This window comes from Emydura macquarii, unplaced genomic scaffold, assembly GCF_026122565.2.
Source record: "Emydura macquarii macquarii isolate MOO-44397 ecotype Brisbane River unplaced genomic scaffold, CSIRO-AGI_Emac_v2 contig_450, whole genome shotgun sequence".
In the NCBI taxonomy this organism is placed as follows: Eukaryota; Metazoa; Chordata; order Testudines; family Chelidae; genus Emydura; species Emydura macquarii.
Window position 1 is genome coordinate 9,724,369 of NW_027130587.1, and position 15,425 is coordinate 9,739,793.

At 39.4% G+C, this 15,425-nt stretch overlaps 2 protein-coding genes across 3 annotated transcripts in view; both read right to left on the reverse strand.

Moving 5' to 3' along the window:
* The window catches only part of CALN1 (calneuron 1), a 269,840-nt gene that overhangs the window by 246,038 nt on the left and 8,377 nt on the right, over positions 1-15,425 (reverse strand). The window lies entirely within an intron of this gene.
* Positions 1-15,425, reverse strand: part of LOC137146567 (S-adenosyl-L-methionine-dependent tRNA 4-demethylwyosine synthase TYW1-like) — a 196,118-nt gene that overhangs the window by 66,543 nt on the left and 114,150 nt on the right. Inside the window, exon 16 of one of the 2 annotated variants that reach the window (XM_067537925.1) lies at positions 6,452-8,913. The exons of the other annotated variant lie outside the window; for it this stretch is intronic. Within the exon in view, the coding sequence (XP_067394026.1) occupies positions 8,692-8,913 (222 nt within the window). The 3' untranslated portion in view covers positions 6,452-8,691. Of the gene's footprint in view, positions 1-6,451; positions 8,914-15,425 lie in introns of those variants that run through there. 2 annotated transcript variants of the gene reach the window in all.

The following is a 15,425-nucleotide window of genomic DNA, read 5'->3' on the forward strand; positions in this document are numbered from 1 at the left end:
ATCTTCAAAAAAGGGAGGAAAGAGGATCCGGGGAACTACAGACCGGTCAGCCTCACCTCAATCCCTGGAAAGATCATGGAGCAGGTCCTTAAGGAATCCATTTTAAGGCACTTGGAAGAGAGGAAGGTGATCAGGAACAGTCAACACGGATTCACCAAGGGAAAGTCATGCCTGACCAACCTGATTGCTTTCTATGATGAGGTGACTGGCTCTGTGGATGTGGGGAAGGCGGTGGATGTGATATACCTTGACTTTAGCAAAGCTTTTGATACGGTTTCTCACAGTATTCTTATCAGCAAGTTAAAGAAGTATGGGTTGGATGAATGGACTATAAAATGGATAGTGAACTGGCTAGAGCATAGGGCTCAGTAGTGATCAATGGCTCCATGTCTAGCCTCTCCCCATTCGGTCCTGTTTTGTTCAACATCTTTATTAATGATCTGGAGGATGGGGTTACCCTCAGCAATTTGCGGACGACACTAAGCTGGGGGGAGTGGTAGATACCCTGCAAGGTAGGGATAGGATACAGAGTGACCTAAACAAACTGGAGGATTAATCTAATGAGGTTCAACAAAGAAAAGTGCATCCTCCACTTAGGAAGAAATCTGCACAGCTATAGACTGGGGACCTCCTGGGCAGCAGCTCTGCAGAAAAGGACCTGGGGGTAACGGTGGATAAAAAGCTGGATATGAGTCAGCAGTGTGCCCTGGTTGTCAAGAAGGCCAATGGCATATTGGGCTGCATTAGGAGGGGCATTGCTAGCAGGTCACGGGAAGTGATTATTCCCCTCTATTCGGCATTGGTCGCATTTAGAATATTGTGTCCAGTTTTGGGCCCCCCAATACAAAAAGGATGTGGACAAGTTGGAGAGAGTCCAGCGGAGGGCAACAAAAATGATTAGGGGGCTGGAGCACAGGACTTATGAGGAGAGGCTGAGGGAACTGGGCTTGTTTAGTCTGCAAAAGAGAAGAGTGAATTAGCGGCCTTTAACTACCTGAAAGGGGGTTCTAGGGAGGATGGGGCACGGTGGTGGCAGATGACAGAACAAGGAGCAACGGTCTCAAGTTGCAGGGAGGGAGGTCTAGGTTGGACATTAGGAAAAAGTTTTTTACTAGGAGGGTGGTGAAGCACTGGAATGGGTTACCTAGGGAGGTGGTGGAATCTCCATCCTTAGAGGTTTTTAAGCTGCGGCTTGACAAGCCCTGGTTGGGATGATATAGCAGAGGTTAGTCCTGCTTTGAGCAGGGGGTTGGACTAGATGACCTCCTGAGGTCCCTTCCAACTCTAATATTCTATGATTCTATGATTCTATGAAGGCTGGCTCTTTGCAGATGGACTGCTGAATACCCCAGATTGCATGTTTCCCTACCCTGCACTACCCTGCCCTACCCTGCACTAGCAGGACGAGGAACACAAGTGATAGCTTATCATTTTAACAGTTTTCAATACACCACTTTATCCAGCTGCACTTTGTTAGCTCTGAAGTTTGAGTTTGCCCAAAGGCCAATTTGTGCTGTTGGACGCACAAGATGGAACCCACAACTCTGATCACACTGTTTTTTCCTGACTTTACTCATGACTTTGTAAGACCCTCTGTTAACTGAGCTCATCTCCTACATATCACATAGTAACTCCAGACAGACTTAATTCCTTGCAGTCCTGGAACACGATTGTTCTATCATTTGTTTTGGAGCTAGGGCATTTTATACCCAATGCCTCTCATTGTGTTCAATGTTAATATTTCGACTGCTGCAGGATCAGGCCCTAAATCAGCACATCCTTTTGTGATTGGCAAGATAAGGGGGGTAAATCAGAAAAGATCAACAAAACGTTAAGGTCTGTACATTTCCAGGCTGCAACCGATTTATAATCAACCACAGTCAAAGTTAGAGACATTCCAGTCCAATCTTACAGTCATTAACATTTACATTCAATGAACCGAGGAATTGGTGCACGGAATTTAACACCTTTCAGTCAATGTAATCCAACCAATTTACGTGGTTTCCTCCAAAGCCTGATCCATATGGAAGGGAGAACCTCATTACCAGGGGATGTTGTGAAGGCCAAAAGCATAAGCGGGTTAAAAAAAATTAAATATGTTCATGGAGGATAGGTCTGTCAATGGCTATTAGCCAAGACGGTCAGGGATGCAACCCTGCCCTAGGTGTCCCTAACCCTCTGACTGCCAGAAGCTGGAAATGGGTGACAGGATGGATCATTTGCTCAATTGCCTTGTTTTGTTCATTCCCTCTGAAGCATCTGGAACTCGCCAGTGTTAAAAGACAGGACACTGGGCTAGATGGACATTAGATGACATAGTATGGACCTTTTTATTTTCTTAATGTATTGAAGGGTGGGAGTTTATTATAGAGTATTTTTAATTAGTACAAGGGCACACAATTGCTGGGACAATAGGCTCTATTACAAATTGATAGATATGAAAAACAGATTGACATTCCCTGCCTAGCAGCTTATTCAGTGACATTTACAGTAGGGTGATATCAAAATCTTCTCAAAAGAGGGTGGGCCCAAATCTGAGCATTGAGATTTATGGGAATTGTCCCACAAGAAGGCTCTTTTATAAATCTGTGTCAAAAGGGAAAGGATAGAGTTTGGCAACCCTGATTGATCACTTTCTTTTCTTGTGTCAGCTGAATGAATACTGTCGTAACAGAGCTATAGCATAGAAAGGGTGTAAATCACAGTCAAAGTGAATGTATTGTAGAAAGGCAATCTATTTTAAATCTACCCTAAAATAAGCAATTTCCATGAAGGCATCAAATGTTATTTTGATTGTTAAGAACCAAAGGACCTCTCCCAGATAAAAAATGTCCAGCAAAACTGACAAACTTCACAGTATCAAATAGCTGAATCCAAATATAATATCTAGCCTAACTTCTTCAGATATATTAATCTAGGATAGCAATCCATTCTGGTTGCATGGGTCTTTGCTTCAGCATATTTTAGGAACAGCCATGGATGGCAATTTATATTAAGTTGTACCCTTGAAAGCTAGTTGTGTAAGAGGATTTGGTTTTGGATATGTGCACTGAAAGACCAGCATTGTGCTTAAAGCAACTCGGGTATAATTGCAAGACAAAATCCTCCTAGTCTTATTCACTTGAATAGTTCTAGAAGTTAATGGAACTACTCAAATGAACAAGATTTTGCACTTAGTTTGTTGAACGTTCCTAATTTTCATGGTTTGCATTCATCTCTATAATCCTTAAGCATTGCTCCCTAAAGCAATTAAAAATATTGCACCTTGATCATGCCACTAATTGTTGCCATGATCAAGGTGAAACATTCCAGCTCCAGTTCTGCCTTTGCATGCATGGATGTAATTCCACTGACTTCAGTGCAAACTATGTCTGCATTTCAGGCTGAGATGGAGCCCGGAGCTGCACTCAGTCCTAAATACTATTTTGTTTTCCAGTAAATAAAAAATGAAGCATTAGTTCATTTTTCTCTCCACACCCAATCTCCCTTTGCAAACTTCCCATTGAAGTGACCACCACAACAGGGAATTCCAAGTGTGTATTGAAAGATATATATTTACAAATCAGTGACCACCACCAGTCAGGGAAACTCCTCCTTGGTGAGCTAAAGTTTTGCTGAATATTTTTAAAAGGGCTCCAAAGCAATATGGGCCTATTCAACTCCTAGGCATTTACGTCATTCTCAGGTTAAAAACCATGCCACATGCGCTCTTCTGAAGATTAAACTATTTTTGTCTGACAAGTTGTGAATAGTTCGTCAAAAGACTTTGTTCAGGAGTTGGAACTGCACCTCCCCTGCTGCACTGGGAGCCTGCATTTGAATTTAGCCTGAAGAAATCTCAGTGACGAACACTTTCCTGCTATTAGGGAGTATCCATTTATGCAATGGTGCTTCTCATGCAAGTTAACACCAGCAGAAGAGCTGTACACAGCTTTTGTGGGGATAGAGACCTTTGACAAGAGGGTGGCAGAACAGAGATGAAGGATGGTCCAGTGGGCTTGAGCCTAGGAGTGGAATAGTGTAGCTTCAAGTCAGACTCCCTGTGTGACCTTGGGCAAGTCACTTAGCCTCTCTGTGCCTCAATTCCCCATGTGTAAATGGGGATAATAGTGCTTGCCTTCCTCACAAGGGTGTTGTGACGATAAATACATTAAAGATTGTGAGGTGCTCAAATACTACAATAATGGAGAATCGTCGAGTTACAGATACAACACATGGAGAGCATTTTCTGACTCTTTAGTGCTCCCCTCGCATTTTCCATGGGAAAGGATGATCCAGCACTTCGATGTTATGGAACCTAACTGCCTAATTGGTACCCGAGTAGTCAGTGGCAGCACATATCCCATCAGTAAAATCCAACTCTCAGCCTTCAAGGATTAAATACAACTGAAGCCGTATATATATACTGCAGTGCATGGTCTGAACAGGGAGGTTATGATAGATTAAGAGCCTGGGGGGCAGATTCTGTGCTGATTTATAGCTGTGTAATGCCACAGAACGTCAATGAGGTTTGTAAGTGATCAGAGTATCTGGCCCTAGGAAACCAGAAGAGCTATATAACAGAAAGCCTTAAATGGAGTAGTGTATGTACATATAGTGCATACCTGGGCTCCAGCTCTACAATGTGCTGTGAATAGGCATGAGCAGTCAATTGCAGTATAGATCCCTAAGTGCTAATACTAATCTAACAGAACCTATGCAGGGCATTAGATTTATGGTAATATCTTAATTTGATATATACAGGGAAACTAGAAGTGGCTTTCCACTATGGTGCTTCTTAGCAACACAAAACATCCCTAATTTCAAAGAAATATGCTCTTCACCCACTACCCCAACCCTGATGGAACATCTCATGAGACATTCGGGCTGCCATGAAATGTAACCAGCTTGGACAAGGTCTCTGTCTACAGCAAACTCCATCAGAAGATAATTCTTCCGGGAATGTCTGTAGCATGTCAACATTGTTTAAACTGCAGCTCTTCAAGAACAAATACAGAGTGTTATGATAGCAATGCTGCAAGGGAAGGCAACTTCTACTGGAACATGTTACCCCTCATTTTAAATCCAGTGGAGCCCTTACAAGTGAGATCATTTCTTTCCCACTTCCCTGCTTTAATGTACTAAGACAACTGTCACTATTATAAACCGCAATTTGCACATTTTGATACAATGAAATACTTTTGGACCTCTACTTTACTTTAGTACTATATAAGCAGCTCCACACGTTAAGGATTAGACAGGAAGAAAATTGTACTGTTAGCATGTAACATCCATTCCAGCCAACAAGAAAAACTTCATTCTATAGTTGAAAAAAAACAAACCAAGAGGTTTTATCCAAACCAGTTCTGCTTTTGGTTCTTGCTTTGCAAAACCAGAACACGGCATCCTCTGAATTCTTGTGATTTCTAATCCATATTTTGGGATCTGTAATCCATATTGTAAAAGGCCCTATTCACAAAAATGATATTCTCTCAGCTTGCAGATGGTATAAAATAATTTCCAACACTGGAAGCTTGAGATGATAGTTGCTAAAATGTAGTTAAAAGGAAACAAGTGAGTAAGCATAATGATATGATTTTTCAAGATGTGATTTCTTGCAGAAACACCTTGATGAGAGCACCATAAAAGCTTGCAGAACCAGTAAGCTATTCCGAGCACAGATCAGTGAGCAGAAAGGAAAAGTGTTGCTCCCTAGACTTTTTAATTGGCAAAAATAATGAAAAATTGGAACTACAGAGTTGCTTTTCACGCTAGGGTTTAGAAAGTATTTTTGGGACGTGGATGGTGAAAGGAAAAAAAATTCCATGTTTGATTATAGTTTTCTAACCATTATCATAACCAAATATGCCAACTGTATTACAGAATTTCCAATAGCTTTAAAGAATCAATGAAATCTAATCATCTTTCCTTTACAATTCACTGAATAATCATGTTTCTTCTTGATACATATAAAATTAACATTAACTAAAATTATTAGCATCAAAAGAGATATGAACCCTAGTCTCCAATTAATATAGTAGTCTACCAGCATGTTGTCTTTGTGGTTGATGGTATGGGGATAACAAAAGGATTCTTACTTTTGACTTGGTAATAAAGCACAAAAGCTATCAATTTTATTATATCCAATATTACAGTGAGCAAAATGTTCTAATCACTAGATATCACTCTCTAGAGAATCATGGCTGTTTATTTCTGTCACCGCTAATCTGCATAACATGAGAACAATCTTGACCGTTTAGAAAAAAAGCTGGAGAAATGACCTAATTGAGCATCTTCCACACTTGTCAAGACACGCTCCCCCCCTCCCCAAATAGTTTCATTTTTCTTTACAAAGAACCCCAAAAGCTTAAACATTTAAATTCCCATTGAAATTTTTTTTTTAATTTTTATTTCATACGCCCATAAAGAAAATAAATGGTCAACGCTGCACAATCACTCACAAGAGACGGTGTTGAAAAGTCATGTACTTTATTTCCTTTCTTTTCTGAATCAGTTTTTACAGTTTAAGAATTGCACTTTAAAAAAATTACAATCCCATGAATGCCGATGTGGTCCAAGCAGGAATATTACTCATTTTGAAAATACCAGCTACTGGAACAAAGAAATTAAAAAATAGCAATGACCTTCATAAAACAGCCAAGTTAGGTAGATAAGTTTCAGTCAGGATACATTACGGCATTCTCTGGGAACCCTGAGAGAACACATCTAAAAGATGCAGATATCTTAAAATCATGGCAGCAAGCATAGCTCTCGAAGACATAACCGTAACAGGCCTGAGATTGCATTGTTTAACCTGCACAAGCAAATTATACTTATTCTTAGAATTTGCTGTAAGTGGAAAATATTCAAATGTAACTCTATTCTATAGTCATCATATGCAATAGCCGTCTAAGATTTATACAGATAAATAAACCCACAAGTCTCAGCTAGTCTAAGTCAACATAGCACCCTTACTTTAATGGAGCTATTCTGATTTACACCATCTGAGGATCAGGCCTTAATTGAGGCTTAGTAACTTGTACATGAGCAGACATATTGATATTGCATGGGGTTTTCATGCAGTACCCAAGTATAGTTCATTGGGAAATGAAAGCAATTATTTTCTTAGTAGTAAACAAAATACACTTTTATTTAAACATAAATTCCCACTAGCAGTTACTTTAATATCTCAGAATATCACAAAGCCAGCTGTGGCCTAGTCTCCCCAACAGATACATTAATAACACATACAAATCAGTCTGACCTTTACTTTTCCATGATAAAAGACAACAGTTTTCTTGGAATAAAAATTCCAGACCTGATTCAGACTTCACTTACACCAGTTTTACACTTATGACTTGATCAAATTCACTGTTGTTACTGTATATTTATGCAGGTGTAAGGAAGTTCACAACCAGACCCCAAGTTTGTGCTCTATATCCCAATCAGAAGTCATCACAAAAAACAAACTGTTGAAAGGTTTAGACAACAGAGCAGAGTATTACACCACAACACCATAGTATAATATTCCTGAATTAATGTACTGCTTAGAATCAGAATCGCTCTTCATTCACAAGTGACAATTTCGATCAAACACACTGGCACTTAGGCTTGGAGACTAGCCACCATCACCCCAAAAAATTCAAGTGATGATCTGGTTTGAGAGATTCTGTGGTGCCTTATTTCTAATGGTTTCAAAATATTGTTAATTGTTCAGTCTTTCCTCAAATGCAGAAAATAATTTTTAGATATTAAGACTTGATGTATTTAGGTTTTCCTTCTGGTCAGGGATTCAAATTAAAATTCAGTGCCAACTTACTCAAAAGATCAAATACTGATCGTCTGGCTCACTCAAAACTCCCAGTTAAATCAATAGGACATGGTGCACAAATATGGTGAGAATGATTTGGCCCAAACGAGTTCATACAGAACTTAACACATTTGTTGGGAGGCATGACTCTTTAGAAAATATTAATTACACAAATCCATGAAGTTGGAAGACACTTGAGCATGCTGTAAAGGCTTCATGCTACCAGTAGAATTAGAGACGCTTTATGACTTCCATGGATACTCTGCACCTTGCTGGCTTGGGCTCTAAATTAATGTTTTCTTTATGTATAGCAACAAGTATCTGTGTTTAACTACACTGCTCATCAATCTTAGGTGTTGCCAATGGCATGATGCTCCTGGTATGGTTCAAGCTTTTAAAACCAGAGCTCCCAGGTTTCATGCCCACAGACAACCAGCCAAGGGGGATAGTTGCACTGAAAAATTCCCCTCTTCCTCTCATCCTTATTAAAACAGAACATTTCAGTGTTAAAGCAGGAAGCAGACACCAGCTCTCTCCACTGCAAAGAGTCCAGCAAAAAAATTAAAAAGCCCTAACACCAAATTGTGTGGGCCATACACAGGTGTTCTCCAATTGTAAGGTCTATACGCTTAGAATAAAAACTACATGGTACCAATGTCAATTATAGTAAATTGTTTATATGGATCATCTGTTCTAGATAAAAGTGTCTAATATTTTAATTTTTAGGGAGCTAAAAGGAACAGAAGGTAAGAGGTTTCAAAGAATTTTTGCCTTCTTGTTACTGTCAAGGATCAGGGTATGTGCAAATATTTTGTTTCATGTTATGCCACATAAGTAAAATAAAAATCCAACAACAGCTCTATCAGTCGCACAGTAATTCAGAGTGCCCCAGGTTAGTGATATCAACACCCTGAGATGTCCTTTGTTTTGTTCTTTCGTTGAAATCTAGTGTCCAAAGGATCAAAGCCCCTCTCTCTGGAGCCAAACACTGCCCAGCCTGGTGTTTTGGCCACATAATCTGCTGCAGTGAAGGTCTTTGATCCCCTACTCTTTTCATACTCCTGGACCAGCTCCTGAAAACGGTCATAATCGATCCATGTGCACCATCCTCCATCGATCTTGAACTGGAAAAGGAAAGAATAACATGGTCATATCTGGGAGCAATGAAAAGTACCAAAAAACACCCTGAATATATGTTTAGCCAAGCTGATGAATTTACGGATACATTTTAAATTGGGTCATCAAACTGCAGCATTCTTATTCTCTACCAACAGCATTTCTCCCAGGGAAAAGAAGCCATCCAAAAGATAACACATGATAATGACTGAATGTGAAAAGCCATAGGCAGTGTACTGTTCACCATCAATGGGAATACACTTTTTCCAGTTCAATCTTGAAGTTGACAAAAACGCACACAAATGTGGGACAGTCACTTTTGCTAAGGCTCTAGTTAAAATTGAGTGTTATCTACTGGCATATAGTCTTAATGAAGGTTTTATTTCTTGGGTGCATTACCTGCATGTAAAAAGTAAATGTACTTCAGATCCTGTCACTCAATGCTGCCTCCTCGGAAGGGATACTTCATCCTATCCTCTTTGGCTACACTTGAAAGCCTATTTCGCAGCCATCTCAGCATTCAGCAGAGGTATCATTCTTACTTGCAGAACACTGTTTCAAGTGGTGGAAAAACTCTGTTGCAGCCTTGTATGTTACAGAATGTTAGCAAGGTATCCCTGTTTGAAGGGTATCATCTCATCACAGTGATCAACCTGTGTAACAGCCGCCATCCTGACTGAGGATGGGGATTAAACTGGGGAATAAAAATGAGTTCCTCCAGAGCTAAAAACCAAGAGCTGCTCCAGCTTCAGCTAAATAGTCAAGGCCCTGTAGCTGGGGGCTGTAACAACTCATATCCTGTGCAGATCAGCACAGACAAGGACTCGTTACACACACTCACCAGTGGTTTACGAAAGCATGCTATAATACCAGATAGGGGGCATTCACAACCACAGAGTGAAATAGAAAAGGGAAAATAACACACACAAATCTTTGTAAGAAACAGGTTTGAATTATCCTTAAATAATAAGAGGACAATGTCTGGGGAACAGAAAAAGGAAGAGAAGCTTAATTACATGAACTCTCTTCTTATGCAATGGGAATTTTTAAGAATTGCTTATTTTGACAAGTCTATACTGCATTTGTCTAATAAGCCAGCTCTGCTAATTTAGCAACAGCCTTGACTGAATCCTCAATTAGGCTTTATCTGAGCTAAGTAAGTGCCTATTACACACCCCATCCAAGAACAATTGAGAGTGTTCTGGCTCTTGGGGTTTTAAAAATTGAACATTATGCATTTAAATGGCATTTGACTTGGTGCCCAAGAACTAAAAGCTTTTCGGTAGCAAAAAATGCTGACATCAGCAACAGCTGAAATAAAAAAAAGTTTCCTAATGTTAATATATTGCTGTCCGTCTAATTAACTATGAAGAATGCTTATATGAAGATTCCTCGGCATAGTTCTCTTACCCAAGATTGGGAAAATACAGCGTCGTCATTGCAGAGAATGATTTCATTGTAAAATACCTTTTATTCAATGTTTGCTATATAGATGTGATGATATGAAGACCGGGGTTAAATGAGGTGATATAACTATTGCTCTGCATATAGCTGACAAGTAAAGCAACTTGCAATTTAAGGAGACAACATTTTTGCCTATAAGGCAGTGTAATCTAGTGGATAAGGTACTACACCCAGCGTGAGGAGATCTGGTTCTACAGCCATTGTGGTCCCCAATATTGGGCAAGCCACTTCACCTTTGTTGCCCCCTCACACCTTTTGTCTGTCTTGTCTACTCAGACTAAAAGCTCGTCAGTATAGGGACTCTCTTCCTATGTCTTATGCTCCTAGCACAATGAGGCCCTCCTCCTGTTTGAAGCCTCCAGATGCAGTGGTGCTCAGTGGCTAGAAATGGAGAATGGGAATCGGGACTCCTGTATTCTGTTTGTGGCTCACTTTGACTCTTGTGGCTTTGGGCAAGTCACTTAATTCCTCTGTGTCTTACTCCTCAATCTGTCAACTAGCTATCATGCACACCTATTCTCCTAGGAATGAGTGAGGCTTATTTAATGACTAAAAAGAGCTTTGAACCCCCAAAATGAAAAACATTTAAGAAAATTCATAAACTGTAACAGGACTCCAACAAATGTTGGCATACAATGCACACACAGTATTTAGAGAGAGGAAACCAAACACATGGATTGTCATTTGCAGCCTTAAACATGTGATGTAGTGAAAGTGATCTGTTTAACACATGAATTAGTTTCCAAGACTATGTGAGGAACTCCATACATATGGAATTGATCAAAGCCATTTAAAGAAGTGAAGATAAAGGAAAACCTAGTGGACGTTGATGGAAGAGCAAATAAAATATTTGAGACTGAAACCAATTCAGCACGTGGATAATTCAACACACCTACTTTCTTGCAGCCTAATGAGAAGCTGTTACCTTGGGAGGTGAAAAAAAAGTCTAAAAATAAGTTTTTAAACTGCATTCAGCAGCTGATGAACTTTGTACGCACTCCTACAATAAGAAAAACTGCTATAAACACAAGTTAAGTCAAGATGAAAGAAAAATTGTGGCTTGGTCTACACTTACTTCGGCGATTCAGCAGCAGTCGACAGGAGTTATACAAAGAACTTGTGTAACTCCCGTTGACGTCTGTGCTTCTCTTCTACGCGCCGTCTTCACTGCACTGTGCCGAAGGAAACTGCACTCCCGTTGACGCAGCGCTACGCCACTTGGAGAGATGGTTTTAGTACGTCGACTTCTGGATTGATTGAGCGGGTCTTCACTGACCGCTCAGTCAATCCAGATAAGTCAATCTGACGGCAGCGAATTTGCCGCCGTCAGTGTAGACATAGCCATAGATTAAAAATTACAGGAACAGGCCAGACGGACTACTTCTCTAACTAGCTAGATTCTTAAATTAGTAACAACACGGTAATTTTGTGTATTATCTGAAGGATCAACAGAACTGCCTCAGAGCCCAGCTCAGACGTCTGCACTGACAAGCTAATCAATAGTGATTCAGTTTCATCAGCACTTAGTATAACATGAATATGCAAGTTAAAAAGAAATCAAGCTCACGAATGGGCTAGCATTCATATCATTGTCTTCTTCACAGTGTACAGCAGCTGTTTCAGAAACAGAATTCCACTGTTGTCCAACTTAGTCAGGGAAAATTCTCTATTAATTTTTAAAATGAGCTTTGGAAAAAAATTGGAAATTGGGGTTTGTTTTTTTTAAAATAACTACTGACTTTTCTCAGACCACAATAGTGTTGTATTTCACTACTCTAACTGTTCAACTAAGAAGGCACTAATCTTTGTCAAAGCATACCAGAAAGATAATTGGAGGAACAAAAATGGTATGTCCCGCACTAGACTCCAATGGGTTATTTTTTTCACAAGGGGTCAGAATTCTTAAAAATTATGCAATGAAAGCTGTCAGATTCCTGAAGAAAATGTTAAGGCACACAATCCCCTTAATAAAATCGGAAGGTATTCATGACTGAATGCAATTATGCAAAGTGTCAATCTGCTTCATCTAATATGCAGGTTCTGAAAGGTGTATCTGAGTATTGCTTGCATACAAATGGCATTGGAAACCATGAGATTAACTATTACTCAACAGGAGCATACATATACAAAAGAAACCAAGTGAGGACCTAAAGCCGAGCCCTTATCGAAGCCCAAATAAACTGGGGTCAAACAGCAAAAACTTCATAGAGCAACAAAGGGAGTGCGCAAGAAACAAGATAGATCTGAAGTATAGCTGGGAAACGGTTACAGAATTCCAAATGCAATATTAATACTTTCAGATCCATGCATGAAAAGTGTGCAAAGTGCTTAAAAAGGCAGGTAAGTATCAGGAGCCATATTTTTAATTGAGCAACCCCAGCCACAGGGAAAGGAAGCAATTTAACCAGTCAAGGTCAGTGTGAGTTGGGGAAGTTCCCACTCAATTCCAAGCAAAAGGTAGGCACTCATCACAGGATCAAAAATTCACCCTTTCAGGGCACCTGGTTTTACTACACAAAGGAAATTCCAGAATAATATCCCATGAACCTCAGACTAAACCTTCTCCCATGGATCCCTCCCCTTCAAGACCAGTACCAAATGTCATAATTCCCCCCTAAACTACAGCTAGATAATCCAAAAAGTCTAGACAAAGATGCAAGCTCTTGAAGTTAGTTAGGGTTTTTGTGATGAACTCTCAACTCTTGCGGAGTCTAAATTAGATTTTAAACTAGTCAGCTACATCTTCTCATGTGTATGTATAGCATCTGGCACAATGCAGTCTTACTCCTGATTGGAATCCTTTACGGGCTCTTAAAATCATCATCATTCAACATCCATATGAACAATTAAGCTAAGATAGTCTGTCACAAAAGCAGTTTAATAAATATAGAGTATTTTTAAATGCTGTGATGCAATAGCAATATAATGTGGATATTAAAAAAGGCATCTTTAAACAGTGTGTCATGGAAACCAATTATTTCCTCCATGGCAATAAAATCAGATAAACTGTGGAGAGGAGGACAATGACTGTTTCAGATGTCCACACAGATTTACTGATTGGAGTTCAACAATTTTAAAAGCATTCTCCAGCTAACAAAAAGTTTTAAGACTTTCTATAGTATTTTGATGTCCACACAAACAATGGAAAGATAATGCTAAAAACTAGTGTTATTTCCAAGGCCAACACAAATGGGATTTGTATTGTATCTTCCACTACTAGTTAGTCTTTTAAGGTAAAAAATACAGGAACAAATAACATTTTTAGTTAGCTCAGCAATAAAAAAAAAAGTAACAAAGGCTATGTGAAATTGTCTTTTCCAACTAGCTCTAAAACTAAGTCACTGAAGAGTGAAAACTCACCCCTTTCTGGGGTTTGGCTTTATTAACAGTAAAGTCATTTAAACGTCAGCTAAGATCTTTACCTTAGGCTCAACTGCTCTAGCGGTTCCTATCTCAGGGATGGTTAGCCCACACCCTACTCCTCTTCCTCTATTTGATATAGGCATATTTACACCACCTTCATCACCACAGTGCCTGAGTGCCTTCCAGAATTTACTCTAGGGAGCCACTCCCCACACCTCAATACGCACCAGAATCCACATAATCCTTTCCCAACAAGATCTATGGGGCATCCAATCCAAAGTCCATTGAAGTGAATGGGAGTCTTTCCATTGATTTCAATGGACTTTGCATCATGCCTGAGGGGACAGGTTGATGGGGGGGGGAAGGGGTCATTTCAGGCAAACACTGACAGTACATCATGATCTAATGTTGACTACTTTGTTTTTTATTTACCCCCAATGAAAGTGTATCTAACATTATTTCAAAAGGTATCTTCTGGAATACCATTTCCACTTGACTTTCTTTATGCTGAAAATAGAGTAGCTTCTTATTATGCAAAACTGAACATTCTTGAAGGAAAAAACAGATTAAAATGTGGAAAACAGTAAATTGCTGTACTGCATATATTTCTTCTTAACAGTGCTTGCACAAACAATTTTTAGTAACTAAAAGAATTTACATTGGAGATAATATAATATAGTAGTACAATATACTACATTCCATCAGACAGGCATAATTGCAGAGAAATAAAAGGTTCAACAGATTTATATGGAAGGATATAATATAGAAGAGAAACAAAGACTGACATGAAATACTACAGCTGAAAAATGTAAGTCAGCCAAAAATCAATTAGTTTCTCCTAATAAGGATGACACTACATTCTCTTCTGAGGAATGTGCATTAAAACTAAAGAATAAAGTCTTTCTTCATCCGCTCACTTTGGCAGTTCTGTATATACTAAACCGTTATTCCCAGGAAAAGAGACTATACTCTAGGCAAAATAAGAAATTAAACCATAGTGATGCAATGAAGCCTATTGCATTTGCTATCTGGGTTTTACCCTTCCAGAACTAATCCTGGGCTGGAAGGACATACCCCCTCATGGGAGGAGTAATAATTAGGGAAAGCAAGGAAAACCAGGGAACTATTTTTTTCATCAGTTACTCTTTAATAACCTCAAGATACATTGTTTTACATGCAGAAGATACAGCACTCCAAAAAGTAATGGTTAAACATAAATCTTTTTTAGACTACATAAAAATCACTGAGTAGAAGAAAAAGTAGTGCATGCTTCAACAGCATTGCTTTGCGACACAAAAACTGCTCCAGTATTGTACTGTAGGGAACAACCCTGCACTGGCAGGAAGATGGACTGGATGATGTAAAAGAGCTTTTCCATCTCTAACTTATAGGATTTTAAAATCTGATTTTGGCAAATTTTCAACCAACGTTTTTCTGGTCTGCCACCAGCACCACACATTAAAGGAGGATTTTTCACCAGCAAATATTTAAGGGGAAGCTTTTAAAGGCTGACAGGCCCAAGTTTAATTCTGATTACCATCAACCTCCTCCTTCATCCACCCATTTCAAAACAATAAATGAAAATTCACTCTCCCGCACCCAACTATTAGGTGTCAACAGGAAAGAGAGCATTAAAATTGCAGCTTCTTACCTGGGCTTCTTCCAATCAGCAAGCTCAGAACATGGGCTTGTT